Genomic DNA, 26,028 nt, shown 5'->3' with positions numbered 1-26,028 from the left:
TTTTCATAGCAGCTATTCTAGCTTAATGAGCAACCTTTCCTTCTTGTATTTCCTAGCAGTTCCTCTTAACGTTTACAACTATGTCACAAGCACTAGAGTGAAGGACAAAGAGTCAAAACATGGAACTACTCTGAAATGTAGCACCACAATTGAAGGATGATAATGTTTGAACGTCGGTTTCTAAGGATGTTTCTCTCACTGTTTAATCTCTCCTTGAAAGCTACTTCTGTACCTCTGATTGCAGTTGGTACCTTTTTTTGTGCCTTTTCTGATTCTCCTATATCCTTTTCAAATAGATGACCAGAATTCCTTGCAATATTCAAGTTTACACAATGCTATAACAACATTGGGGGTGTTTTTCTCAATCTTATTTCCTAGTACTTTCTAACATCTCACTTATTCTTTGGATTTTCCTGAACAGAACTGAATTTTTCACGAAATTACTCAAATTGACTCCATGACCTCTTTGAAGATCGATGAGAGTCCTTCATCTAATATTTATGTATATGTATGATATATGCTACAGTTACTTTTCTCTACACAAATAACTGCACCTCAGGTGCTGTTGTCACCTACTGCCCTCACAGGCCTTGCAAACTCTGTTCCTCCCCTCCAGCAGTGCCACAGATGGTGTTGCCCACCCCACCTTTGATGTGTCACACCACTGCCAAAGCTACTCGCTATGCTTGTTCCCAGGTTTCCTGCTTCAGAAAATCATTGTTGGCCATCGTCCCCTGCTTTCCCAACCAACTACACTCATTTCTCAGCTGATGACCTCCATGGATATTTACTATAATAACCGTTTGGTTTCAGGTCTGGTAAGGGGGGCTGTAACAGAACTACTGGGGATGTCAGTACAGGCTGAGGATGGAGATTCTGCATCCCTGCATGCAGCAAGAGATGTTCCACTCTCTCAATCTGCAAATTAATACTACTCCCAATTGCAAAATGTGTCCTTTATCTTCCAAGGAAGAGGTTGGCACTACTATAATATTTCTTTACAGCCTGAATTTGCTCTAGATATACTGGTTTTTCACAATTACATACAGGAAAAGCAACACAGGTTAAATAATTCTCCAGATTTCCCTCTAATTCCAATTTCAAGGGGTCCAACATATGTCTGGGACAGTTAGTACCCACATACAAACTACTCTAGCAATGATTTGCTAATAAGCCCAGGCCCCTTCAAGTCAGTTTTTGTTAAATGTGGGTATTGCAAATTCAGTTCACTTTTGAGCAACACTTTCATTTCAGAGTGCAATGAGTAAGTAGGGATGGATATAGTCAGAAGCATTATGAAGCCTGTCCAGTGTGAATTTTATCACCTCAGAGAGAAAAGGATGATGTAGTCTTATAAAATTCCACCATTCTTCTGGAAAGACCAAAACTAATCGAGCAATTCCTGTACCTCCCTAAGGAAAGGTCAGAGTAAAAAGAATACTGAGTTAACAAGATGACTCAGCAGGCTGGAGTCGTATTTCTTTTAACTTGACATTTAGACTGAATTAACATCCTGAACTTACTCAGCAAGCAATGGAGCTCAAAGCGAATCCATTTAGTCTTATGTTGAGAAAATCCACAATGTGCCAGGCTGACATGACTAAGCACCTACTGAGCCTTGACCATCCTGGAGCACGGAAGCATGAGGAGGGCAGAAGAGCTTTTTCACTACTGAACAGTGAAAGAAAACATGCAAAAAAGAAAAGGCTCCCAGGAGTAACATGCAATTAATAAAAGGGCAAGGCCAGATTGCCAACCACAGATAAAAATTTTCTTCATAAAGAGCTTAGAGATTGATGCAGAAAGGCCAGGTTGAAACGATGTGAAAGTCAGTTCTTTCAACTTGACATTTAGACTGAACTAATATCCTGAACTTGCTCAGCAAGCGAGAGAGAAAAGTATCAGGTAAGGTCTTTAAAGGCTTTTAGTGAGCACTTGCAAGCCATACCAATAGAGAAACTAGAAAGCAATATCCAGGTGAAATAGTTGAGTGAACTTTTCCAGAGATAGGTGTTTTTCAAGGCCCACCTTCTACCGAAGGCATCAGAGCAGAGCACAGTGCTATTGGTATTTAACTCGGGAGATCTACGATCAGAAGCTAGTGGCAATACTCATTCTATTTTCTGTGCAAGGCAATAGCTTGCATGCAGTGTTTCACTGACTTTTAAACATGTCCAGTGGGATTGCTAATAGAAATAAAAAAAATGCATATACTTCAGTGTTTGCTGCATAGGGAAAACTCCATTCATCTTAGGAATGTTTGCTCAAATATATATATATATATATAATTAATTTAGGCTCGGAATATTTATTAATTTCTACTTCTGTGCAGAATGGTTTTATTTACACTTTGTTTATATTTAATCTTTAATAGACCTGATATAAGTACCAAGATCTCAGCTAAATGGAAACTTCTCTTTTTGGGGGCAGTTTCAGGTGAGGTGTTACATTACTAGATAAAATGGATGTTACAACCTTCTGAAACACCGGAAAGCTGTGCCTCTTCTGCCTTGTATGTGACTAGAAACAAAACAGTCCAATATTACTTAGATCCCCTTAGTAAACACCTTGCATGCCTTTTATTATCTGAGAAGCTGTTTAGTTGACAGATCTCCCATTTGAATTTAGATTACCTCTCTTAAGTACAGCAGAAGGTCTGCAATATACCCTAAAGGCAGCCCTAGCACATGCTCAGCTGTGATTAATCTAGCTGCTTAGCAGATGTCAGTTGTGCTACTGAAAGTCAGACAATCACCCTTTCATTGTAAACTCAGATGACTCTACCTCAAGCCAGAGACTGTTGTTCATTGTTTCAAGATGCGTATGATGTAGATGTTTTAAAAGAAGAACCATGGAAAAAAGATGCTTAACAAACAGGAAAGTGAAGTCTCAGACCCCTCCATATTAAAAATTAAGAGTAAATGTTCATTCTTTTTACTTTTATATCTTGTAATAACAAAGGGAGAATGAATTCAGACCACAAAGGGGACAGTAGTTAAGTTACAATGAAAACTGTATGAAATAGAAAAGTTGGAGAGTCAACAGATTAAGCATCATCTTCTTAAAAATAACTTGAGAGAGTAATGCATTTTATGCATATTTCTCCAAAGGAAAAATTGGCTACTTATGATGATATCTTTTTCTTTCCTATCATTTACCTGTCCAGAGGGATATTGATTTACTGCACAAGGCTTCCTGAGATTTTTAAGTTGAAGATCTCTGCAATTAATCAGTTGAAGAGTTCGTCTGACAACTGCATTACTAACTAAGAGAAATTCAAATGAAACGTGCCTGATAAGAAGAGGTGTAAAATACTCTGTGTGGTGTGATAGATTGGTATCATTTCTCCTGGGAAGGTTTGGACAACTGGTCCTTCAGCAAAGGAGGCTCCCTGTAAAACAAGTGTCGGGTGCAAAGTGCCTGAACAGTATCTTTTTCTTGCAGATGTTTTGAAGAGCCATATGTTCATACTTAATTAAAAAAAAAAAAAAAAAAAAAAGAAAAGCCTCAAAGCCTCTACTGTAAATACTTCACGAGGACCATTCTCACTCTGCTGGAAGCTGCTGTCCATCGGGACACAGCGTGTTTGCTCCGGATCTGCCCAGGCACAGCTTGCCTGTCCAGCACAAGCTGCTCTGAGTCTTTGCTGCTGTCAAGGCAGTGGCGGTACTCCCTTCCTCCCACGCCATCCTCACCTTCCTACCTTATCCCCCACCACGTGTCCCAAAACAATATTAATTTTCAGCCAGCTGATTGCCCCAGTGTTTAATCCAACTGAGTTACACTGGGTATTGAGTCCTGCAGGATTATATTCCATCAAGGCTAGTAATTAAAGGCCCTCAGACTATTGCCAATCTATTCTCATTGACTCAGATTAATAAAATGCTACCTGAAATATAAGTCTGTGTGTCTGAAAGATTATTGGCCCTATTTCTGCCATCATTTTTCACTTGTGACAGTGGCTCTCACTTTACCATCAGGCCCACTGAAATAAGTAGAGCCAGCTGCACAGTAAGATACTTGTAAATTGAAGTATGACCCCAGTTTTGATTTACTACAGAACACAGAAGCTAATTTCCACTGACTCACTGTGAGACAGAGCCAAGTACTGTGCAAAGCAGCAACGACTTAGTAAAGGGGAAGAATTTCAGGAAAATATCCCGGCTGTTTATTTTAATAACAAAGGAAAAAACAACTATAGAGCAAAGGAAAAAAAACACCCTGTGGTAATACTTATTCGGACTGACTGTATGAACATGACAGAAGGCATAATTATAATGTGAAAATTAGTGTGACTTTTCAGCATTTCTTTGCCACACTGATGAGGCTCAGTAAGCTGAATACCAGTATTTTCACCTTTACCTTTGTTAAACCCCAAGGGCAACGAACTATGTGAGAGCTGCACATTTATTACCTCATCACATCATGCATACTGAACAAGGCAGTGAAGGTGGAGAAGGTGGAAAAAGGTTTAGGTAGAACCACAGAAGCTTTCTTGGCATTTTAAAAGCAGACTGCACTGCAACAATAGAAATGTTTCATTTGCAAAGAAGTAAATTACGGATCAGTTAAGGTCAAAATTACTCCTACTGTGACATTTTTGCACCGGGAAGCTTCATTCAGAAACTGCATTCAGAAAAAACGCAAATTTGAGACATTTCTGGTGGTACCCAGGTTTCTCTGGGCCTCTCTCTTGTTCCTTGACAATGCGCCTGACAGAGATCTAAAATGCCTGGGCTTTTAGTGCCTAGTTACCTCACAGAGCAATTTTATTCAGGACGCTGGATCTCATAGGCATTTTAGCTCATCAGCTCCAAGGATTTCCAGGCCCTTTTGTTCCACATCATTTTGGCTAAGCAACTACTGTACAAAGGCACCAGTGCTTTCAGGGTCAAGAGGAGATTATTTTATTTTCAACATCAAAATGTCCCAGTGGAGGATTATGTCAGAATAAAATACTGCTGATTTCATGATCTGTGAAAAATTGTGAGGTTAAGATTTTGTGTACTTCCCCCACCCTGCTCAAGACAAGAAATCTCTCCATCAAAAATCTCAAACTGGGTATAAGACCAGAAAGTCTATTTGCTAATCAGCTCTATTTAAAATAGTATCCACAATTGTCTGAAGTCAAGGAAGAAAGCCAGAAACTTAGATTCATGTGCACACAATCAACTTTTTTATACAACCTGCTTTTAAGGAAGAAAATTCTAGTTTTCTTCACATGCACATTAAAATTAAAATGAAAATTAGAACTCCATGGAAAAGAAAGACATGGAGCAGGCACATATTTTTAAAAGCATGAATAGCTATCTCTATACTACTAAATAAAACCATTCCACAAAGTGAGATAAAGCTCTTGTCCCCAATCATCCATCCTGCCTAACTGTTGGCATCCTTGGCTCCTCAGCAGAGATTTGCCTTAGCACTCGCTAAGAGGATGCCCTCAAGCCACTATGTGAAAGACAGAAAGCATTAGTGACAACTCCCCGTAGCTGGCATTGACAAGTCCGCATCAGGTTTGGGTCCCTCCTTTCTACATAGTCCTCTGACTTGTGCAGCAAACTTGCACTCACCGACACCTCTGTTATATAGATCAGGGCATAGCATATCAACTCTCAGCTCCACACTGTAAGAGCTCCACGCTGTAAGAGCTGGAAGGCAGCCCTCATGTCATTTCAGAAACTTTGATTCGGGAAAATAAATAGAATATGAACTACCATGCTTGAGGTCCACAGGGACACTATGTAAGATCCAGAGGATGCTAAAGGAGGCTTGTACCATTTGCTTCAAGGCCAAGGACGGTCCCTGACCATGTGAAAACATGGCAACATCGAACATGCATAGTTATCTGCATGCATGCTCCTGGGTGCAGAAACCACACAAAAAAATTTCTTCTGCTTCTAAAGTGTGTACAAATTGAAAAAGTGACCTGCCCACTTCACGTAAATGTTAAGTATTAAAGTATACACTGTGAAGACAACATAACCTCGCATCACTGCCAAAATGTTGTACTTATTCTCATTTAGTCTGTTATATTCATGTTACTCATTGGTTTGCCTCCATTGAAAGTAAATGTAGGTTTCATAGAGGAACCATACATGTACCATGTAACTCTTTAGCAGGGCATAATGGTGAATACACCATAAAATATAATATATAGTAGGTGATACAAATATTAGATTATGAATAGAAGTTGAGCAAAATCAGTATCTATTACAGGTAGGTTAGGCCACCTTAGCTTTAGTCAGGTTAAGCTGAAGCTATAGGATCAGAAAACATCAGAGATCTAGGACAGAGATGAACGGGGCTTTCTCACCTTTTGCTTGGGGATGAAACAGCTCTAGTGCCAAGTAGCTAGTGAATCTAAATTTGTGGTAAAAAAGTACAATCAATCTCATAACTTTATATAGTTTAATACATTTCTATTATTGAGATAATAAAAGCTTGACAGCTCAATTGCATTCCTCTGGCCATAAACCTTGAATCTGTATTTAAGCAGAGGTTCTTATGCAGATGTGCAAGTTATTCAAGTGAGCTAGCCAAAAAATCCTATCTAGCCGGTAGGATTATAAACTAATGAAACAATGGATTAGAAACTTTGAAACAATATTTGTTCTAGATTTTATGTATTTACCTTTCTTCCTTTACTTGCTTTTGATTTTCATTCTCTAAGCACATAATCATCATTTGCATCCATTTCATATCTCTGTAGCATGTGGATTTGTTATATCATACAGGCATGCCATCGTTCCTCACTACATGATTAAGTTCTCAGGTAAAATTCTTTCCCTGTATTAGTGCCAACTTATACAGCCTCAGGCACTATAGCTTGAGCTCTCAGGATTTTCAGCAGTGAAAGGGGGGCTAAACCAAGGAACTAATGAATGGTAATAGCTATTACAAATGTCCGTGGCCAAATCCTGTAGTTGCAAGTAACACAGCTCTAACGTGGAGGTGGAATAAGGGTGGAAAAAGTCAAAGCTAACACCCTTGTTAATACTCTTTGCATCACCAGGAAAAAAAGCAGAACACATTTTGGACTGTGACTGAAAACTTTGCTATATACATTATGGTTTATGTGCATTGAACCAACACCTTCTGCTTTGACTTCCCACCTGGACAGCACTGGCTGGGGACAGGCGTAAGTACTCTCACGCAATGGCATGGTTAATGTGATATCAAGTGCGTAGTGGTCAACAGAGAAGGAAGCCCTTCAACATTGCACATTTGTTCTTTTTCACTGCACAGCAACATCCCTTTGCAGATACACCCTCAGAACTGTTTCTCTCGGGGAAACATGCAGGTTGAGCAGGGCACGGTGCTACACGTAGGACAATTTACTTTGCTCCAATACTTCTGCCAGGGATTCTGCCTGTGGTCACAAGTTGGTCTCTTAAGTGGAGTTAAAATACAAAAAAGTAAGCAAGTGCGGCTCAGTTCTCAGTGCTGAAACGTTAAGTACAAAAAATCACATTCTTTACCCTGCTGAACACCCTTCTGTACACTTAACCTTTCCAGTTTTATAACTGGTGAGCAAACAAATATCTTATGCTTTTACTTATCAGGAGAAACCTTTACCAAACCACCCCCCGAGCTGAGACATCGTGAGTGCTCAGTATTGATGTACACCACTTGCTGTAAACTGAAAGACTTGTGAGACCACAGCCTGTTCTTTGAGGACATAATGCATCCAGAGATTAAAGCATCAGATCTTAAATTTCTATTAGCTTGTTATTAAAGATTGTGACAGGCTTATTTCCTCCCTAGTTTATCTAAAGAATGAAAAATGGCAAACCCAATGAAATCCTATTTTCTGACCAGCCATTAACTTGATTTACAATGAATTTGTACAGTGCCTGATTTATGCCAACGTTGTATTACTGCTTCTCTGCAAAATACAAACAATTAACTAATGATTTATGCTTATGCAAGCACAAGGGAAAGAAGATCATAATCTTTTCTCATGCCTGTTTCCCTTCCAGTTTGCTCAGTCCTCAAAAAATGAAGACTGATCTGTTCACATGTGCTTTAACAGTCAGTCGACACTTTTTAATTAGAAATACAGAGAACAACCCTGAGTGAACATATCTGTAACCCATGGGTAGACGTGTCTATGCAAGACCTGACAGCAGCTGAAGTCATCTGAACACTTTGAAAAGTATTTTATATTGGATTGACTCACCATACCTTTATTCTCCTAAAAGCTGAGATGCTGAAATTACAAGCCTTGCAGCTATACACAAAGAAAAAAAAAAATGTTAGGTATCTCCTTTATTTCTCAGGGTTTCACATTTTCTCTGCTGTTACAGAAAACACTGGATTTTGTGCTCTTGGGACAGAGTCCTTCAATAAAAATCAGTATAAATGTAGTGCACAAAACTGAAATCTTTTTCCAGTAGAAAGCAGTGAACCCCCAAAATCAATGCTATATTTGTTGTGTCTTCATGATAGCTACATAACAATCTTTTCACCTCTTGGGCAAATCTTAATAGTTATGAAAGAGAATAAGTTAGCTCTTTAAAAATTAAGCGTGCTTGTAAATCTTCTTCTGAGCTAATCAAAGCAACTTTTTATTCCAGAAGGCTTCCCATTTAAAATAAAAAGTAAAAAAAGCAGCTAACAGGAATAATCAGTGTTTGCTTCATTGTAATGTCCTTGAACAGAAATGTAATGATAGAACTCTCTGACATACGGAATGCTGACATCTGAAAATTGCTTATGAAAGTGAAAACAAGTATTTTTAAAGTCTTCATGAAATGGGGACAAAATTCAGTGTCAAAATGCTACAGATTTTGTTTTGATAGTTACATTACGCTTGTATTTTATGTTATGACCTGGCATTAAATAACAAGGACATAATGGCATAACCATTTAACTATCATATCATTTTTTTTAAATCATTGAAAACAGGTACAATTTTTTCCAAAAATAAATAATTTTCTTGTTTCCTTGTTTTGTTGTAATACAACAATTTACTTCTTTTAGTGGGACTCATCTTACACGTCTGCTGCTGACAAAAGTTTTCCACTTCGTGAAAAACCTCCTTGGATGTGACTTACTTTCTCTATTCACCACAGAGGGATGTAGTCAATAACGTTAGACTACATGGATGCTGAAAATGCCTTAAATTCCGACAGTTCTCAATACTACAAATTTTCCTTCTGTAGAGTAGGAATAGTAGCAACATATTTACAAAGCAATGGAAAAATCTGTGTATATTCACAGCATTTTAGAACCATCAAAAGAAAAAAATTATGGAAACCTCTTCCCTGAAAGGTGGAAGGAAGAAATCTATGTATGCAAAAAAAATGGTATCAGGGTAAAGGAGAAAAAGGAAGCAGTAAGACTCATGGTCTGTGGAAGACAAGAGTGGTTACAGAAGTGACCAGAAAAAATTTAAACAGAAAAAGAGTTGATATGCTAAGAAGTTTATATTTATGCAAGACCATTTACAGATTGTGACCTGATTATAAACAAATTACATATTCAACAGAATTAACTAACTTAATGCAAAATAGCAAGAAAAACATTTTTTTTTTGCCTTTTTTTTCTTTTTTCAAGTATTCCATGACTTTTTTATTACTAATTTTCAAAATAGCTGTCCCAGATATCACCTCACCTACAGGATTCTGAGAAATTTCATCATGGCAGAAGCCAAGGAAACTTGAGAATAACCAGGTCTTCAAAGAGCTGATCACTGATACATAATATATGCAGCCCAATGGATTTCAGTGCTCCTCTGCTTTGAAACAACAACAAAAATCAGCTGCTTTGCTTTTCTACTTGAGAAGTTATCTAGAAATTCAGAGAAAACATACTATTATATAGGAATGCTAATTGCTCTCATAATTTAAAGCCCATTCTTCTACCAAAAATCCCAAATCAAACAACAAAACTGCATGTCCTGAGTGTTGTTATCACAGAATAAAAGAAAAAAACCAACGGCCTGTTACCAGCTTTGTGTTTTAGCTGCGTAGAATTTCGCAAAGGTCAAACAACTGCTCAGTAAGCAGATATTGAATATTGACTACTGTGTGACAGTTGGAGGCTGTACAGAAAACCTGGAAATATCCATTTTGATGATTTTTGTGATGATGCTGATTATAAGCTATGTGATTACATTACTTTTTAACATTTGATAATACAGCAGACCTCTTTCATTACATTTTGCTAAGATTTATTCCAATTCTTTCAGTGTAACGAGACTTACATTTCAATTAAGTTCCCATATGCTCATTATGATGTGACAGAAAACATCTATCCATTCATATGCAAATTGAATCCCTTTTTTGCTTGCGAATTCTATGTAATTATTATATCTTTACAGCAAGGTTTATAAAGGAAAGGCAAAGTTATTTATCTTTCGTTCTCTATACCACCAGAAGTTAGGAGAGGAAGTATACATGAAGACCCAAAGGGAAGAAATGAAATTTATGAACATGGGCTGAAAACCAACAAGATATAGTTATCTAATGAGAATAGCTGGCTGTCTGGGCATAGATGCAGTTAGGGTCAAATATATTTAAAGTTAAGTCAAATCCCAAATGTACTTACATTTGAAAGAGATGAGCTACAGGAATCATAGGACCATGTCTACATCATCTTCACCAGAATTACATTTCTTAGGACTGCTTTGTTTCATTAAATAACTAGAAAGATTTTAAGCTTTGCTTCTAAAAGGAGGCCTATGACTACAAACCTGTTTTTATTTAGGGCTTTTAGAAGATACAGTTAATGGTATGTAATTGCTTTATCAGTTTTCTCAACATAAGTCATAACTTCAGTACCATCAAAGATAAAGTTTCAGAAAATTGAGTTTCTCTATAAATAGACGCATGAAGCATATGAAGGAGAGATGGAACGATTATTACTTTTCCATCCTACTCTTTGTATTATGTGAAGATAATTTCTTTTCAGTTTAAATCACTAAGCATTCTGCCCTAATGTGTTGTCTTCCTACAAACAATCATTTCCAAATGAGCTGGCGAACTGGAAACAGTCACAGGAGTGATCCTTCTACTTTATAATCTTTTCCTGACTACTTTAATGAATAATGATGCAATAATTGCTTTTACAGATATTTTTAACTGTTCCAGATAGTACAGACATAAAGCATGATTAAGAAATCAGAAGTCATAAAAATCTACATCTCATCTTGTTATACCATCCATACCATCCCTGGAGGTATTCAAGAGAGGATTTGACATGGTGCTTGGGGATATGGATTAGTGTTGGGTGGTGTGGTGGTGTGTGTGGGGGTTGTGTGTGGTGTGTTGTGTGTGTGTGGTTTTTTTGTTTTTGTTTTTTTTTTTTCATTGGTTGGACTAGATGATCCTAAAGGGTCCCTTCCAACCTAGGTGATTCTGTGATTCTTTCCTTTTTCGCTCAGACTTTCTTTGTGGGTAAGGGAGATTTTAAAACCACCACTGTCATTTATATCCAATACTTTAAAAATATATTGGAGTTGAAATCTCACCACACAGAATTCAAAATTAGTTTCTTCAGGCTTATAATTGAGTCACAATTTCACGCTGGGGCATTACTTCTTAAATAAGAGACAGAAGCACTTTTCCTCCACTAAAAAATTTGGTAATTTGAAGTCTGGAAGAGAAGTAAAAGAGAGGCAGCTCTCTGCAGCATAACCCTCACTGTCCCCATTCCCCTACAAGGTGACAAGACTCAGAAAGGTTCAGGGGATGGGATAAAAAGGTGATTTGGTTCTCCTATGACACATGGAAGTCAGAAATCACGTGGCACTTTTCAAAAGAAATAACACAAGCTGGAAATAGGTAATTCCCCTACCTGAACCCACATTTTGGTCAGTAGCTAAACTAGCAGTGTATGAGGAATTAAGCATTAGTAGGTGCACCACAGGGTGGAGGACAAGACATGCTGGCAAGGCCAACCTCTGTCTCATATGGGTTAGTCTTAAAATCTTCATCAAGTACTTTTTTCTTGGATTTTTGTCAAAAAACAAAGTCAAAGTAGGACTAGGGTAATGATTTGAAAAAACGTAATAAATGTTTTCCAACTACTTTTTCCTCACTGTTCTCAAGTAAAAAGAAAAAAACCCAACACAGTAGTACTATCAAGTCTGGTCACAAGTCAGTCTACTCCAGAACTCAGAACACACATGAGACCGTGTGACCGCTGACCCTTTGCCCACTTTAACACATGGTCTATTGCACTGAGCAAAAACTACATGGTCAGATGTGTATTACACTATGTGTTTAACTCTTTGTGCTCTGCTTACAATCCTTTTTATTGTTTTCCATGTCCTAGCTGCATCCCATAACTAGATGCTGAGCTTTGTTCAGGCACAGCTTTTGATGAAAGAAGACTGGCAACGAGATGAGCCAAGATGAGAGTCTCCACAAAACCAATCTGAAAACTTACCTTGAAACAATGTTCTGGGATTCTTCTTGTCCTTAGGAAGGATTTTTATGTGCAAGTGGGAGATAATGCAGACTGAAGAGATCCCTTTTAAAAGTTTTACTAATTTTCATTAGGCTGGTTCATGAGTTCTCTGGGCCCCTTAGTGGAGGATTTTAATCATATTGTGCCTTCTGCGCTACAGTGATCATATGCTAATCTCTGTAATTCCACACTTGGGAGCCCACTTTTCAAAGTGTAAACAACTGACACTGACTTCATAAAGAACATTTCTCCAGAGGGAACACAATGGTAGAGTCACAGAGAAGCATTATAAGCCAAAAACTGAAAAAAATAATCTAATTGCACTAGGAGAAATAAACTATTCTCAGGTTCCTTCCCTTGTTCTGTAGAATGTGCATGAATAAAATATATGTGAATAATATTTTGTGATGGAGAAAACTTTGCTCCTTTCTATTAACAGGTATTAGATGTATCATCTCTAAAGGAAAACTTAAAGAAGAAACTGAATTAACTTAAAGAAGAAACTGAATTTCAGCATCTGCAGGAATGGAAGAACAGGTTTCATAAAGACAAGAAACAAGATCAGCATGAGTGAAAATATGGACTCAAAGGGAAGAAAAGTCTAATAAAATATTTGTGTTTCTCTATGTCTTAAATTCTGATGCATTGCCAAGTTCCCTAGCAGATTCTGAAACCACAGGTTTTCCTCAGCTCTCTGTTTTGAGCGTTATTTTGCTTAGCACCTCTGAAATGCTCTCACTATTCAGAACTAACATTTTCCTGGGATTTGCTCAATCTGCCCCACCTCTTGGGCCAGGCTGAACTCGGGTCCTCCAAGCGTGTCGCACAAGGACAACAGCAAAGGCCATCTGCAGAACCAAACTCAACCCTCCAGAACAAGCCATTCTGGAAAAAACCCTTTAAAGAAAATATCTTGAGCAATTCCGAAGGGGCTTCAAGCCTGATAAATGGCAAGAGCTCTGAGATAATAGTACAGTCATGTTGCAATACTGTTTAATGGCATTTGCTGTTAACATTATTCATACAGGGATGCTATTGACTTGTAATTCCTTGAAAAGACAATCTTTTATAAAACCTGCATTACTGAAATCCTTGTGTTTTTTACCATTACACAGATTGCAGATGAATTCATAGAATCTATTAAGGCCTCAAGTGACAGAATGCTACAGCACCTGACTAAATTTAGAGATGAAAAAGAGAAAAAGCAAACCTATAATTACTGTCCCTGCAAAGAGAAAGTGCAGGCACTGTGCCAATTCTTGCATTAACTATCCCAAATCTATTAAGATATTTCTTCCGCTTCAATTAATTTACATTGCAGTATTAATAACTGCATAACTTCTGCACTCTTGATCTTGGGTGCAATACCACGAATGCTACAATGTTCTAACATAAAAACTTCTATGTATCTTCCAAAAATATGAAAAGCATATTTTAGAAAATTTATCAAGCAGCTGAAGCTAGGATAATGCACTTAGTATTTTTGCAATGCTCCCACATTTCTTCTAATATATTACACAGAGGGTCATAGAAGGACTTTAATCTATGAGGCCAGAATATTGCAAGATAATGAATTTTTTGCCCACAGCAGAAAGTAACATCATTACAATGGATGTAATAACCTCTCTTACCTCTCTTTTTTTTTTTATTATCCTACCTACTTTTTCTAGTTTTATGTAAGAACTACTATACTTTTATTTTTTATTTATTTGCTCATCTCCTCCTCCAGTTTAAAATATGAAATGCTAAAGTGTGTCATGATCTACCCTGTTTACTACAGAATAGTAGAGGTTTTATTCTGGAGTAATAGGTTAGAGGACCTCAGACCGGAGGAAAAAAGTCTGTATTTCAGGGACTGTGTCATGATATGGTCTTTGGGAATGTATATATACATCACAGAAAATGTATAAAATGCAAGATTTTAGGATTGTGGTACTGGAGGTTTATACATCACAGAAAGCTGAGGACTGATGCGTTTTCTGATTGAGATTCTTTATGCTGAAATATAAACTATCAAGGAAATATTTTATAAATGCCAGAAAAACATTACATACTTTGTGTAAAAAATTAGGGATTAGCTAGTCAAGACTTCACAAATGCTCGGGCAGCTGTTATGACCCTGAGTCATAACAACTTTAGAGAGGAGATACGACCTAATCCTCATTGGAGTTCCTTTGCATCTCACAAGCATTAGTTTCCTGAGACCTGCCCTCCAACACATTATGGGAAATCAGGTTTGATTCTTTCTCACTTCCACCACTCACAAAATTTCTCAGGCTTCCCTAACCTCAACATCCCAGAGGCTTCCTGATCATTCTTGAAAGCGCAGGGAGGATGGAGGAGAGAGGATTGCAGAAAATGCTATTCTTTCTCCCATTTTTTCCTCAATCACCCTAGTCTTCCACCCGGTCTACCAATCTCCACGTCTAAATACAAAATGGCTATAGATCGCACGTATCTTTTCTATGATACTTTGTTCCCTCAGCATGTTTGCCACAACTTCTTGAGACCCAGCAGGCTTATCAGTGAGATCTACTACTACTTTTAATATAACTGAATTTTTAAAAAGGTGAACAAAATAACACAAGTCTATATGTAGACCTAGAAGCTAAACCACACGCTACAGAAGCGTCATCCATATAAGTATTTGTATGTTGTGGGTGATGTCTGCTGTCAAGAATGTCAGTGAGAGCTGAAGGAAAGAAGAGCCAAAAGTTTAAGAAAGTTGTATCTTCTGCATATTAGTAGTAGCACATCTAGTAGCACACACAAGATCCTGCTCCTTTTTTTAAGGTGATGGTAAAGGATACTGCTGCCCAGGGACTAAATATGGTCTGCAACTCAATTTAATGGTTTACAATCAAGAGAAATTTTTTCCATATTACTATTGCATACCATTAAGAGGACTACTTTGAATTCATCAAAGGGATTTTAATGGCCTGCTCAGCACTCAACTAGGGAAAGATTTCCCATCTGGGCTTCAAGTGTTCTGAAAGTTTTGACAAATTCTGTAAAAGGCACAACCTTAACTCCTTACAACTAATCAAAAGTAAACTGCATCCGCTTTAATTCTGTATGAGAGCCTCTGTTCAGGGAATTACTGCTTCCCCCCCCCCCCCATTTAACACCTTTAGTTAATTCATCTGAACACTTTAGAGAATTGCTTTTTAGAGAACACCTATATACTTATCCCTTTCTCATCACTCATCATTAAACCATTTCATTACTGTCCCAAGAGTATTCAAACTTCACAATACCGCACCCTCTGGCAGGGTCTTTTGAAACATTTGCTTTGGAACACCTGCAGTAACCCTTGAACCAGTCAGAGTGTCAGCGTAGTAGCACCTGTAGTAGTAGCGGTAGTAGCATTTAAGGAAAATTTTAAATGCGGCCTAGAATTACAAGGAGAAGCTGATCCCAGGGATAATTCTGAAAATTGTAGAAGAATTGCATTACTATAGAGTTAAGTGTCCACAGATTAAGAAGCAGAAATTACTAAAATGTCATGATGCAAAACCAGGAAGAAATGTTTGCAGAGATGTCTTATTTATAGACAGGTAAACATGTCTTACAGACAGGTAAGTGTTGGTATGATTACAAACACAACCTTCACTCAGATATGCTGTTTTTCCTGGAGCACAGTGTTTCTAAACCACAAAGTCCATACTTATATGGATATTATCTGGTTGTTCTGACTGGAGCTTCAGGAGTATGAAAAAGCTTGGTGAAGGTCTCCCGCCCCTTCCTTGAGGATTTCTGTGGTCTTTTCAATTGCATTTTGCTTTGTTGTTTTGCTCTCTATCACCAGTGCTTCCAAACTCGATAGAAGAGAAATGCAACATAGGTCTCCGAGGAATTTGCACTATCACTAGCACACAGTGGTTAGCTTACCTGTTTAACAGCGTAAAGGAGGCGACCGTAGCAGTACATCATGACCATCACAGGGATGACCAAGCAGAATATGAAGAGACAGATGATGTAGGATGTGGACTCAGCTGACTCAGAGGACCAGCGTACTGAACAGCTTGTGCCCGCACCTTCTATCCCGTAACTGCTCCAGCCGATCAGAGGTGGCACAGTCCAGATCAGGGAATAAATCCATGAACCGCCGACTGCCAGCAATGCCTTCCGATAGTCAGCGCTGCGCTTGTTGCACAGGGTGAGAGTGCTGTAGCGTTCATAGGACAGAACAGCCAGGGAAATCAGGGACACAATGCCTGCAATGAACCAAGCAATTTAAATGATTACTTTCATTATTTTGTGCGGTATCCATTAAAACCCAAGAAATTAGGTGCTTTTCTGTTTATTATATTATTGGAAGCAACAGTGAAAATTATTTCCATTATTCTCTATGCTTAAATCCTCACTGGACCTGGTTGCTCTGTCCACCATGTCAAATTTTATTAAGCTTGTATTTATCTTACATTGGAAGATTTCATACTTGAGAGCTATTCCTCTCCTAGGCAGGTTTTCAGATTTAGCTGTTTTAGTATTACCCAGGGGAAAGCCATTTTCTACATGACCTAATAAAATGTTGAAAGATTCCCTTGCTAAGAAATATTCAATTTTTAACATCCATGAGCATTTTTAAATATTGCATTGACTATTATACGTGCAAAAAGCTTTACATTAAATATTTGGAGCCTCAAAATGAAAGAAGCTTTTGCACTTTTGCTAGACATAGCTTCAGTTCTGACCACTCGTATATAGAAACAACAGAAAACCTTGGCATGAATGTGATATGGCAGGTCGTAACTTTATTTAAATATACATCACATAATCAAGTTTAAAAGTGATTTAGGTTAATATGGAGCCCTAGGTGTCAGAGATCAGTTATATCTTCCAGTGGAAGACTGAAAAATCTGGGTTGTAGGACATCTCCACTCTCTTTATCAAGGTTTGGGGTCCCAACCCCCTCTCAAATCTTTATGGATTTGCATGGCAGGTTCTTAGTCAATGATTCAATGGGTTTGGGGTTTTTTTGCTGTTTCCTATGTTTTTATTCTCCTTGAAGCTTCCTTACAGTTCTTGGTGACAGAACACTGGATGCCACTTCCCAGAATTTATGACAGAAGTAGTTTGTTGGAAGAAATTTAACACCATCTTTTCCCATGATCTCCTGGCCCCTTCTTTTGGTCCTGTGAAATGAAAAACCCGAATAGACCTATGTCGGTCCAGCTCCTTCCTCCTTTCTTTCTTGATCCTTGCCATTAGTAACAGCCAACTATACAGTAGCATTGAGAGACACCCTGCCAAAATTCTCTGGTTTTAAGCTGTACCCACTTCCAGCAAACCTGTTAACAGAAAAGGTGATGTTCAGGGAATCCACAGCTGCAATCCATTTTCCTCCATTTAACTGTCAGCTTCTCGTGTAGCTGCTTCCCAGGGGTGGAATGGGGGTGAGTCAGAGACTCCCCTGGGGATAGTACTAGTATATCCTATACCTGGGCAAAACACCCCACACACATACCCACGCAGAGCATGGTAGGATATTCTCCCCAGGCACAGCATTTTGCTTCTCTTTCTCCTAAAACTCAGTAACTCATTTCCTAACAGCTGGATGCAGGTGCAGCTATTCCTGCCATCCTGACAACAATTTGCAATCACTTTGTGCAGAGCTGGGTATGGGCAAAGGACCCAGGGGGAATGCAAGCTCTGCTGGCTGCAATAGGATGCCTTATTTCTCAGGGGAAGAGAAGGCAAAAGGGTGTGAGGAGAAGGCAACTTTTGATGAAGAAAACATAATTCTTGGTAAAAGAACCTACTAAATTATTTTCTGTATATTACTAGGAAGTCAGACCTAAAAAAAGTAGATACACTTGCAGCTGTAAAAAGACACAGCTCCACTAAATTCAGCTGAATTATACAGTTTAAGAGTCTAACTTTAAACCTGTTTTAAGGCCGCACCATTTTAGAGGCAGTGGTGACTTTCTGATCATCCCTCATCTAATCTGATTTCCTACAGAACACAGCTCTTGAAAGCCCTTGGCCACAATTCCTGCATTAAACACATATCTCAATATAGAAAAAAAGTAGCAGGTTCTGAATTACAGACTCGGGAACAAAGAATCTACCACTCTCTTCTCGCTTCCAGCCCACACTTATTTATCTTCACTTTCTTAGTATTGCCTCTTTCCATGCTTTTACCTGTTTGATTAAAGAGCTTCTTGCTATTGAAAACATTTAGCTTGTGTATGTACCTAATGCAAAAATACAGATTTTATATTTGAAACTTAGGCCTCACTAAGGTGATATAGATCTTTTTCTGGATTTCAGATTACAGCATCACAAACTAACAGAAAACAGTCTTGGGAACAAGAAATCTCTCCCCTCCCAGCTGAGTGGTCTACAGCAGGGTTATATTACCCTTGCTCTACCTCTGATGGCATGATGTTCCTCTTTTGAAGAGATAGCAGGCAAGGTGTACTTTTGTTGAGAACATCCTACAGTCCTGTGGGTGCGGTGTTGCCTACAAAAACCCAAATGCGGTGTTCAAACTTCAGCAAAGCGCCGTGCTAAGACTTTAGCCATTGGGATCTCAGGTCGAGCCTCGCTGCCAGCTCCGCCTGCTCATCCCCGTGGCTGTGCTACTGCCTGGCAGCTTCTTACAGTGCATATTGTCACGATTTACAGCATTTGTTCACACTTCTTCACATTTTCCCCTACTACCTAATACGAGAAAGACACTCAGCTTTTCTCACGCTGGTATTTATGACAGACAGCTTTATGGAGCGGCTCTGAAGATAACTGGCCATGAATGCAGGACTGGTTGCTTTGAGCCAAAGAAGAGTTCTGTCTTTAACTGGCACAGAATTAATGTTCAGTTATTAAACTAGGACCACAGCAATGTCAGTAAAGAATATATTGCACACAAACCACAAAAGTTTCGTTTAAATTACAGCAAATCGTTTTTCTTCTCTACACAGAACACCACTGGAGATTCTTAATTACACATCTTGGCAGGAGCCTTTTCATCTTTACTCACCTTTTATTATTGAGTTCCACTGACATGACACAAACTACATTTTTCTCTGGAGGACAAGAAGTGCAATTTATGGAATCCCAAACCAAAAAAGTTCAGAAAAAAAAATCAATATTTATCTTTTTCTTTTTGTTACAGTAAGACTTTAAGGTCTATGCTATACCTGAGCTTTTTAGTACACTGAAATTAACACCACTGTGCACTGACTTCTAATGCTTTCAAAACAACAAGGGAAAAAGAGGAAAGGACTGAAGGGGCAGTTCATAAAAGATACTAAAAAACAAAAGAATTTAATGTGGTTCAGTGGTTAAAATAAACTAAACCAGGCTAACTATTTAGAAAAAATTACAGTACTTTGGAATAATGAAACTTCTGCTTTGAAAGACAGAAAATTAAGAGCCATTAAAAATAAAAACACTTTTTTTTTTTTTTTCCCAACAGTGAGATATATTTAACTGAATTGGCTGCAAGTGATGAAAACACCTATTACCCAGGTGAGGAAGAGACAAAACCAAAAGAGGCCGTGGCAACCCTCTCTCAGTCTACTTAGTGTGACCTTGCGCAGTGTACACAAAGGCACAAGATGTGCCCTGACCCTCTACACCCCAACACTGCAGCTACGTCCAACCTTGCTGATGAAGGGCCTTCACCTTAACACAGAAGCCAAGACTGGACAAAAACCAATATAGAATGCACATCAAGAAATAAGCCTATTCCAATATTGTCATAGATTATCAGCTCCAATGTCTCTGCTAAGAACATCCTCAGGTTTTTAATTTAAAAAGTAATTTTTTTAAAAAAATCTCTCTCCTTTATCAGTTCAATAGTTGAATCCTGGGAAGATACCGCTATCGTTTGATCAATTATAGCAGATTCACAGGTCTAGTTTGTTGGACTGAAACAACATCATTTCATAATAAAGGCAAAACCAGGTTTTGTGTCAGTATTTAGTTTGACACTGGGTGGAAGTGAAAAACAGGGATCAGGTGTGTAACAGTAAGCGAATGAGCTTCCAGAAAAAACCTCATGATTGCCTCGCCCTTTATACACCTTTCAATAGCACCCAGCATGATCTTCTCCATGATTTTTCCAGGTACTGAGGTTAGACCAACAAGTCCATAGTTTCCTCAGTCTTCCCTCATGCCCTTCTTGAAATCTGGTTTGGATAAAATAGAATAAAATTTCTCACTTTTCATTGTGCCTCCTATTTTTGTATATAGAATTATCTCAATGTCATATGCACTTAAGTTTTGTGGCCTTTGCCAGGAATCCTGCAGTTATCTGGTACTCTATTTCACACCCCACCTATTGCAGTCAGTGCGGAATTCAGTCAGGAATTAGTGAGAATCTCAGCTTTAAAACAGAAAGCGATTAAATACTTTAGAATTATGGCTGAGGGAAAGACTTGAACGTAATCTCTGTAGTCTTAATAACCAGAAAATGAATTTTAAAAATTAATGTAAGTTATAAAAAGAAGAAAATAATTATCATTTTAAAGCTAATCACAATGCTTTATGCCAACATTTCATTCTTATTTTGCAGCAACATTTATGACTGGGTAGACTGCATATATTAATTTCAAATGAGTAATGTTTTCTAAAATTGCAACAAAATTAAATTCAGGAATTGCACATCTAAATAGAATTTGCCTCCACCAAATATTTAGGGCCTCAAGCTGGTACCTAGCCAAATAACTCCATGGGAGTCAATAACAGTAAGAAATGTAATTTGTTCCCCCAACATATCATGCATACACAGGAACAAAGCTGAGGTTCTTACTGAACAGTCCTGAAAGATGACACAAAAATCCACTCAGATTGCATTACAGGAACAAATAATTATTCAAAAATTAACCACAGAAATAAGTGACTTTGAGACAAGCCGCATCTGAGGCATGAGCCTTTTCTACACAGCAATTAGTAGCATTGGGCAGAGTGCAAGAAATTTAATTTGAAGTCATAAACCAGGGCAGGCATCCATTTATAGGACCACCATCTGAGGCACTATCTATTATTTACTTTATTTAAAGATCTGTACATTTCTTCCTGGCAGCACAGCACAGAGTACAGCTCTAGGTGAAGGACAAAGCAAATCACTGTTTTGCTCCCTTGAGTCTCAACTAAGAGTTACATTTTTGTACCAGTTTTTGCTGGTTTGCGCTGCTCACTGATGTAGTAATTGGAAATGGGGTACAACTTGCTGATGGTCTGTAGGTTATAAAAAACTGAGAATCCCAGAGATTCAGTCTACACTGGGTAAACGTTTTCACTATTAACTTATTTGCCCTCTTAAAGCTCTTGAAGGCCATCATCCTACATCTTGATTAGAGTCCTGGAGCGTCACAGTTGCATGACGTAATGTACATCCTGCACTGTATTTGGCTTATCAAGGACCAGGTGCAAGGAAAAGAAGCCACAGGTAAGCTTAGGGAGGAGGTTAGCTTAGCTTAGGCTTACCTTGGAGGAATGTGATAGCACCTTCTTCAACAAGATATTAATGGAGCAAAACTAAATCCAAGCTCTCACAAAAGGTCAAGATGATTTTATCACACTCAATCTCCACACAGGTTGATTTTACCCCACTACCAGTCATTCTCTCAAAGCTGTCATCCCCTCACACTCTCACAACCACAAAGGGCTGTGTTCAAGAAGTCTGTCTGGGATCTCTTGTGCAACAGGGAGAACCAGGGATTCCGGCTATCACTGCGTCAAACCTCTTACTTGTAGGTACCTCCCTGGCAACAAAGTGGGTTTTGGACAGAGCTTTCATACACTTTAGGAGCCCACAGTTGTTATGAAGTGGTCCACTGCTTACAAATCCTGCCCACAAGAACCTTGGTATGCCTCAGGCGAGGCTGCTGCTCCCTGTTTGCATTTTCTCGTGTGGAAAGCACATCTGCCTGGAACATACTCACCTGCATCAGCACCATCTCTTTCACAGTGAGCTACCAGGGAAAGAAATGGCAGATGTGACATGCTGTACCCTCGATGCTATGCTCCTCAGTGGGGTACAGACTCCTCCATCCACAGGCTGTTGTGTTCTGCTCTTATCAGTTGGGAGCAGTTTTCTTCGTTACCTGCATAGGCCATTCACCTAACTCTTCTTCTGCAGTTTCTTCTGCTGTTTACACCTGTTTCCCTTTGCACACTACACCTGTACCAACCTCAGCAACTCCACAGTAAGTCCATGATGCCACCACAGCCCACAGCCAGGCCAACCCCGGCCGTCGAGACCAAGCCGCGGTGAGACCTGGCTGCAAGGCTGGTGCAAGGCAGGGAACCAGAGTCCACCTGGCCGTGCTGATGCTACTGAGACTCAAGGCATGATGGAACCGGCTGTGCACACCAGGCGAGCACCAGACCATCTGCCAGCCATGTACAAAACACAGGGGAGAAATAAAGGGGATAGCAAGTGCTGGGGTTCCCACATACCATCTACAAACCCTGTGCTAACATCAGAGGAACCTGCCAGCAGCAGAGGTTAACCAACAGCAACTCTGGCCACCACTGCTCCAAATGGCTTGCTGAAGGAAGAGAAAATGGTGATGCTCCATATATTTAAAACACTCCATACATGTATATGTGTGGTTAAGGAGATCACAGACTTGCTACCCTTGCTACCCTCCTGTTGAAGACAGGCCACCATGCCACAGTGAACAGTGAAGTCGGAGCGACAGCAAACAAGAAAGAGCACAGTGCGGTAAGCACATTTGCAGGGAAGGAAGAAGCATGCTCTGGTCTCTGCCTAAAAATGCTGTGTTGGTAAATAACTAATGCCAGCAGCAGGTAGGTTGTCCGTAACATCAGCACCAATGATGTTATGTGTTGTATGTAACATAGCTGCGATCCCTTCTCTCTAATCCCCCAGGTTTCAGATTGTAAATCTGCTAGAGAATATGCTAAAATGAGCACTATGAGATGGAGATAAGTAAGATGTAACAGGAGGAAAAGGGTTTTGTGATTAAATGCACCCCAAGTTGGGAATATTGGGGAATCCTGTGCTGAGGTAAACTTAGACGTAAACACAGAACAGCAGCAGTAAGACACAGCCCTCTTCAAATGAAGGCTTTTACTACCTCAATTTTAAGGTTTCAAGTTTAATTCCAAGTTGTGTTACTGAATGGTATTACATAAATACGTTATTGAGTTATACAAAACTAGTTTGATCAGTGACTCAGTGCCATTTTAGGGGAAATAACTTTCCTGAATTTAAATGAGAGCATTTCTATTAGTTCTCTACAGAAATAAAACATTCCACACATGGAAATGAAACACAAACATTTTAAACAACTTAAAAGACATGACCTTTCCAACATATTTGCACTTCTATATCTCCTTAGAAGTCTTTCTGAAAACATATCCTAATATCACCCCTCAGGGACTGTGCATGAAATACAATTTGTAAGTCTAGTATTCACAAGAGAGGTTTGGAAGCAGCAAGAGGAAAAAAGCAACACGCTCTCTTTCTAATGGTAGCTTAATCTTCAGGCAAAATTTTGTCAGCTCTGGGCCAAAGCACCTTACCTAACACCTGCCACAGCATCAGAGACTTTATGAGAGTGCACATGGAACAATTTGTTCTATCATCAGCTTTGATTCCATTTTCATGTACTAGTTCACGATAATACTAGTAAGGAAAACTCCTGAGCTCTGCTTACCTTAAAGTCAAAGCATTTCTTTCACAAAAAATACAGTAATTTCCACCACAGCAGTTGATGCCATCAGAGACTTCCTTGCAGGTGAGGAGGTAAGAATATTATAATGATAAAAGCAGAAACTTTCAAAAGCTGACTAACTGTGCAGAAGGTGGGGAGCATTTCTATGATTTGTTGACCTGATCACTGACCTCGCCACAGAATATGCACTTTTGCAAAAAACTACTGAGAAATTACTGAGGCACAGCATCACGGGGGAAGAACGAACAAAACTTATTAATTGTTTAAAAAGAAAAAACAAACTTACGCCATTTTGCTTTCTAGCTCTGAGTATTATAACATACATTCCACTCCTATAGTCAAGATAGAGAAAAACCTCTCTCATATTGTCTCCAGTGAGGTTCTGCAGGTTACATCTCCTCTTCTTGCATAATACCTGAATTGCCACAAGTGGCAATAAGAATGTTGATCAGCCTGCAAAATCTGGGATAGGCAACCCAGAATGAGAAAAACTCAGCTAAACTAACAGAACACAGTCAAGTTTGTTAAGTTAGTTAATTGCTTCCACAGCCACTGGTGCTAGTGGGAAAGTAGCATCAAATGAGCAAGTCCAAGAGACAAAGAAGTAAGAGACTGTGAATACGGAATTTCACAAAACCATTTTTATCAAGGTTTTTGGGTTTGCACTTTTTTTTTTTTTCATTTTTTTGAGAAGAGATCCACAAATTAGTATTCAGAAGGGATGCAATCAGGTCTGGACAGTAGCAGACATGTGTGGCTGCTGTTCCTTCCTCCCTAGCCCCCAGAATATTATCCACTTTTTCCTTTCCTCTCCCAAACAAAAAAGAGATACTTTTTTTTTTTGTGGCCAAAATCCAGCTGCCAATAAATTTTGACAGAAGACCCCAAACATTTCCAGGGTTAAAAAGAAAGCCCACTGAACCTAGAAGACTTTCCAGGGTTCAGATGAACAGACTCAAAGTGAGCACTGGCCTCGGTGGACAACCAACCAGCACTAGCCTGACTTGCTTGAACTTTACAGCTCAGTATCTATACTTCAGCAAATAAACAAATCACAATAAATCATTTTAGGATACAGCAAAATCACAATGTGAATATAACAACTCCTGATAAGTTCAGGGCTAATATAAATTATATGAACTGCAGAGGAATGAATGGATGTCTCAATAACTGGCAGAAGCAGCTGAGAACGGAATGTGCTTCCAAAATGTTATTGGCTGTATTTGGATATGCCTATTAAATATTTATATAATAAACATAGAATAAATGGTCAAATCAATCAAATATTCTTGCATTTGGTGAATCTTATTCTAGTTGAATGCTCCCACGTTAGTGATCAGATAACCATTTCCTTTTGATTTTTAAAGCATTAAAAGCACTTCTATGGATTTGAAATTGAGAAAATATTTCCCACTATCATTTGCTACACATTAGCAGTTACAACCAGTTTTTAAATGCTAGCATCCTAGGCTTTCAAAACACAAGCTACTTCAAATATCAACAATTCACTTTGAATAGAAGTAAATACACCAATCGCTATGTACCTAATGCCTGTAATTATTTGCTTTCTTTTGTTTAGATGACTTGTAGTCATGAGTCCATTAGAGCAGGCAATCACTCCTTTCCCTAAAGAATTTTATTCCTGCTTAATTCTAATGGGAGTCACAGTTTAACTTTACACTTGAAAGGGAAATCACTGCAAAATCACTGTTGCATCCAAGCCTGCTGGGACAAAACAGTCAGCAAACATTACTGGTCCCGTTCGGTAAATCTTTCTTACTCTTTTCTCAACAGTCATTTATCTGTTTCCTCCTTTGTATGACATACCCTTCCTTTTGTGTTGGGTGATATCTTTAATACAGACACTAGGTATTACTTTAAATAGTAAAGAATTATTGGGTTGTGGTTTTTTTTTCTTTCCCCCTCCCCTCCAACTCCCTCCCGCTGAATTTTT

At 38.7% G+C, this 26,028-nt stretch overlaps 1 protein-coding gene across 1 annotated transcript in view; it reads right to left on the bottom strand.

The window, feature by feature from the left end:
• The window catches only part of LOC141465683 (pinopsin-like), an 89,231-nt gene that overhangs the window by 47,988 nt on the left and 15,215 nt on the right, over positions 1-26,028 (bottom strand). Inside the window, exon 2 of the mRNA XM_074149248.1 lies at positions 16,309-16,634. Coding sequence (XP_074005349.1) covers positions 16,309-16,634 — 326 coding nt within the window. The remainder of the gene's footprint in view (positions 1-16,308; positions 16,635-26,028) is intronic.

This window comes from Numenius arquata, chromosome 1, assembly GCF_964106895.1.
Source record: "Numenius arquata chromosome 1, bNumArq3.hap1.1, whole genome shotgun sequence".
Taxonomy (NCBI): domain Eukaryota; kingdom Metazoa; phylum Chordata; class Aves; order Charadriiformes; family Scolopacidae; genus Numenius; species Numenius arquata.
The sequence above is the reverse complement of the archived record's forward strand: the minus strand, read 5'-3'. Positions and strand labels throughout refer to the sequence as shown.